Source organism: Glycine soja, chromosome 10, assembly GCF_004193775.1.
Source record: "Glycine soja cultivar W05 chromosome 10, ASM419377v2, whole genome shotgun sequence".
NCBI lineage: Eukaryota > Viridiplantae > Streptophyta > Magnoliopsida > Fabales > Fabaceae > Glycine > Glycine soja.
The window spans coordinates 13,943,349-13,948,550 of NC_041011.1; the positions used below are offsets into that span (position 1 = coordinate 13,943,349).

At 38.2% G+C, this 5,202-nt stretch overlaps 1 protein-coding gene across 1 annotated transcript; it reads right to left on the reverse strand.

Annotated features, from left to right (window-relative positions):
- Positions 1–3,935: 3,935 nt before the first annotated feature.
- Positions 3,936–4,820, reverse strand: LOC114371436. The gene has a single exon (XM_028328883.1). It carries the CDS (start codon positions 4,818–4,820, stop codon positions 3,936–3,938), a length of 885 nt encoding a protein of 294 aa, XP_028184684.1.
- Positions 4,821–5,202: the final 382 nt, after the last annotated feature.

Here is a 5,202-nt window from a genome sequence, read left to right on the forward strand (position 1 = left end):
ATGGAATCTTACCTAATTCATAACCTGGAGCATTTATAGTCTTCTCTAATATTTATAATTGCCTGCATAATCAAAGCTCCAATCTTTCAAGAGCTCACTTCCTCTTGAGATAGAGCTCTATCATTTAAGCCAGCCTCCAAAGCATTCAACTCCTTTTTAATATTCTGGACTTTTCTAGCATTAGCTTCACCATTTGATAAACTCCAATGCTTTATACACTGTTTAAGGAATTTTATTTTGTGATTCAGAACAAAACCTCCCCATCCAGGAGGGTGATAATTGCCCCATTGCTGCTCCACTAGATGCTGGAACCCCTTGTCCTTCAACCACCAGTCCATAACCTTGAAAGGTTTTGGCCCCCAATCAATGGTCTTTGACTTCAAGAGGATAGGGCAGTGATCAGAGTAGTCCCTGTCCAGCACAAACTGAGTGGAACCTGGCCATTGCACCAACCACTCATTAGATAAAAGGAACCTGTCCAATCTGCTCATAGCACTGCCATTAGGTCTACACCAAGTGAATTTTCTCCCTACAGACCTAACCTCCTCTAAAGCCATATCTGAAATCCTAGAATTGAATTCAGAGATGCTGGGGTCAGGACCCACTGACTGAGCTGAACTCACTCTCTCATCTTGGTGCCTTATAGAGTTGAAGTCACCTAAAACACACAAAAGGCCTTCTTGAGAAGATGTCTTCAACTGCAGAATCTCATCCCATTGCTGTCTCTTCCCTTGGAGATCATAGGGAGAATAAACATTAATTATGGAGACCCTCTTATTCTCTTTAATCCACATCCCTTCCAACAAAATAAATCCTCTCCCCACTACCTTTCTGTCAACTAAAAAAGAATCATTATTCCAGATGCAAAGGAGGCCACCAGCACCATTAATTGAAGGGGCACATTCCGAAGAAGCATTACAGTCAGCCCATAAATACTGACATAACCTTCTATCAATAGATTCCATTTTTGTCTCTTGGATCAGCCCTCCAGAGGAGAAGATCCCTACTTGAAGGTTGGATCTAATTTAATTTCCACTTCAGCGAATCTAGCAACAAGGCTTTCCTTCTCTCCTTGGCTAAGGGAAGGAAACTGAACCCCATCTAGGGTTGGCCTATTGGGGTTCTGCTCTGAGAATGTATCTTTGAAATGATTTAAGACTGCAATCTTAACACTGCTAGGCTTGTGGACCCACACACCCTCAATGATCAGACCTTGAAAAGCATTGACCCTCATTCTATGATTGATCAATCTGTGGAAATAAGTTGAGTTTCTATCCCCTTCTCTTAACCACTTCACTCTGGATTTCTCCAAGAGAGGGTCTTCAACCTAAGTTCCATCAATTAGCAATCCCCTTAAAGCATTTCTCCTCCTGCTATAATTGATTAGTTTATGGAAATCTCTTTAATCCATTTTTTAGTTAGTGTTAGCTCTGCTTATTTCTGAATGTGAAGAATACAGTACACAACGTTTAAGCAAGAAAAAGCCAAATTAAGTAGGAGCAAATCAAAGACTTTCGAATTAAAGGATATGGTTGTAAAGTTTGGCTTTCCAAAATGAAATTAGTCCAAATACAGTGCCCGAATTAGAGGAAAAATCACTGATTGGAAAAGAGCTTTATATGCCTCAAAAAATAATTAACTTGCATAAAAGACCATTACCAATTGGATATGTACTTAAATTGTGGAGTTTGTAGAGAAGACCAAGTTATCTTCATTGTAACTAATCATAAAACTAAACAGAACAATTACAAAAAAATTGAAAATTCAGTGTGCAACTGTAGGTTTCTCAAGCAAATGACACAACTCCCACTAATAGAAGTGATCGTTACACACTTACTCACACATGCAGTATTTGAACCAATGCTGAGAAAGTAAAGATAATACAATTATTTTCTTGATTTTGCTATCCTATACTATTAGAAAATCCTGCTCTGATATTGGATGACCATTGGTTGAAATGAATACCAAAATCCTTCTCCAAATGTGTCAGCCATGTCCATAACAAGAAAATTGCATCATCTAATATTCTGTTAGCGTTGAAACTCCCATTGGAGAATATGATGTCATTTCTTTGCTGCGAAATGGTCCAAGTCAATGCAACTCCCTGCTGATACATAAAACTTTCTAGACTATCATGTCATTTCTTGTCTTCAATATCATTTAGCTTCTGCTCCTCCTCACTGCGGATTTTATTTTTCAAAACAAATTAATTCAGTGTTATGTATGACATGAACTATGGTTTTTTTTTTTTAGGTTATCATATACTACTTTTAATTGACATTGTTGTTGAAGGTCGTTCGGGTTATAGCAACTCCAGGTACATACATAGGAACTAGTATGTATATACTGCTGTTTCATTTAAAATATTATATACTGGTGTTTGCTTTAAAATGTTATATACTGGTGTTTCATGTAAAATGTTGCATACTGGTTTCAATGAATGAGGAATTGAGTCCCTTAGGAAATGAAGCATTCACATGAAATTCTGCAATAAACCTTAGAAACTCAGCTTTCAGCTCCTTCCAAAAATGCTTATTAAACCTTTTTTTTTATCAGCAAAGATAAATATATTATATTGAAATAAAGTACCAGAGGTACTAATTACAAAGGTATGGACTATTATATGTAGTACATAAGTAGTCAAATAGGTCTACTTGTGTGGTGTACAAGTATTGCTGAATTATGTGCACTCCCTCTACATAAACAAGAAACCTTGTCTAATATTGCTTGACCACTGATTATAGTGGATTGTGAAGTCCTTCTCAAATTGTCTAAGCCAAGTCCAAACTATAAAGATAGCATGTTCAAAAAGCCGATTAGTATCAAATTCTGCATTTGCAAACAAAATTCTGTTTCTAAGCTTCCATATAGACCATGTTATTGCTAACCACCAATACCTCCATCGCTTAGCGCCTTTGATATTCATCCATGACATCGATTCCCACCAAATTGGTTGGATTTTGATGCAATGAATAAATAGGTGAGATTCATCTTCTGTAGCTCCACTACAGAAAGGGCAAAGCATATTGTTGATCTGCATGTGCCTTTTACACAGATTCTCTTTTGTGGGCAATCTGCCCCTGCATAATCTCCAAGTGAATACCGCAATTTTGATAGGTATGTTTGTCTTCCATAGTTCCATACTCCAATCCTCCTTCTGACCACCAGCAATTTCCTCCCATATTAGATTGTAAGCGCTGCGAGTTGAGTAATTCCCTGATGGATCTCCTAGCCACTCCCAAATGTTAGTTTGCTGTTGCTGTATGCTTTGTCCTTCTACCTCCCTAAGAAAATTGATGGCTGTATCAATTTCATTGTCAAAAAATAGTCTTCTTCATGAAAATTTCCATTCCCAGCCCTTGTCATTGTGAATTCCCATCTGCCTAATGGTGTGATTCTGCTGTGAGGATATGATAAACAGCCTGGGGTACCTTTCTGCTAGTGATTCCTGTTGATTAATCCATTTGTCTTTCCAGAATCTAATTTTCTCTCCATCCCCCACCTTCCACCTCATGTTATTTTGAATAACCACTCCCTGTTGTAATTAAACCTTATCTCCTGTATGTTAAAACCAACTTATATACTTCAATTGTAATTAATAAAGATGCTTCCATTTTAACTTCTCTAAAAGTTGCAGTGAAGTTTTTCTAAAAAACATAAAACCTTCTGTCAAACCTTATTAATTTGAACTCGTGCTTGTACATAAGTTCAATTAATTTAATTTTTAAAGCTGCAGTGCTTATTTTTCCACCCACATACTGCAGATGCTGCAGAATTTTTGCCTTAAATAAGCTGCAGTACTTGTACATAACTTCAATTAATTTGAATCTGCTCTGCAAATGCTGCAGAATTTCTGCCTTAACCAAATTAGGATTTTCCACCCAGAAACCATCAATTAGCATCCCCCACAAGTGAAGAACAAATGGGATGCAGACTTAGGCTTGCTGTGGCAGAAAGGGCATAAGTCTATCAGTTTGAATTTGCCTCTTCGCTAGGTTATCCTTAGTAGGAAGTCTATCCCATAACAACCTCCAGGCAAAGGACAAGGCTCTCGGGGGGATTTTAATATCCCAGAGTTGCTGGAATGCCAAGTACTGAACTTCAGAAGCCTGCTCATCTTTTAAAACTTGGTAGGTAGATTTAGTAGAAAAGATTCCATTAATGTCAGCTCTCCAAACCCAGGTGTCCTTTAAGTTGCTATTTAGCCTGATTATTGAAATTTGATCAATGAAATTGGAAGCAATTCCCATCTCATAATCAAACAGGTTTCTTCTCCAAAGAAGATTCCATTCCCACCCACTTTCAAAGAAGGATCCCATATCAGCCACTATGTGGTTTCTTTGAGAGGAAATTCGATATAAATCTGGAAATTGGTCTTTGAGGGGAATTCCATCCTCAGCCCAAGCATCTTCCCAGAACAGGATTTGGTCACCCCTACCCATCATCCACCTGTTCAGCCTATCCTCAAATTTCCTAATTATAGGATCCCACACCACCTTTCTTTTGGGATTGACACCAATCGGAATACCTAAATAGCAGAAAGGAAATTGGAGCAAAGCACGATTGAAGTACTTTGCAGCATAAAGACACCACTCCTCAGATTGACCAATAGCTCCAAATTTGCTCTTAGCAAAATTAATTCTCAATCCAAAAACCATCTCAAAACTCTTGAGAATAACCTTCACAGTTTTGACATTTGCCATAGATGCTTCTCCAAAGAATATCGTATCGTTAGCGTATTGAAGAACATCCACAGGCACCTTATTGCTCCCCACCAAAAAGCTTGTAAAGCATTGATTTGATACTGCTTCCCTCATCATGTGGCTGATGATGTTTACAATTTAATGATCATTTGCTACCGTGCAATGAGACACACACAGATACACAAACACACACACATAGAGACAAACACACGCAGACACAAACACAAACACAAACACACACACACACACACACACACACACACACACACACATAAAGATACAGACACACACACACACAGAGTCATACACACATAAAGAGACAGACAAACACACAAACACACTGAGTACAATGCACACACACAGGCACACACACAAAGACACACACACTGAGTCACAGACACACATACACAAACACACTCACACACATCGACAAACACACACACACACATAAAGAGACAAACAAACACATAAACACACTAAGCCACAGACACACACACAA

What these genes read in the sequence shown, in the direction of transcription:
- LOC114371436 (XM_028328883.1), bottom strand. Translation starts at nt 4,820, where the DNA reads ATGATGAGGGAAGCAGTATCAAATCAATGCTTTACAAGCTTTTTGGTG.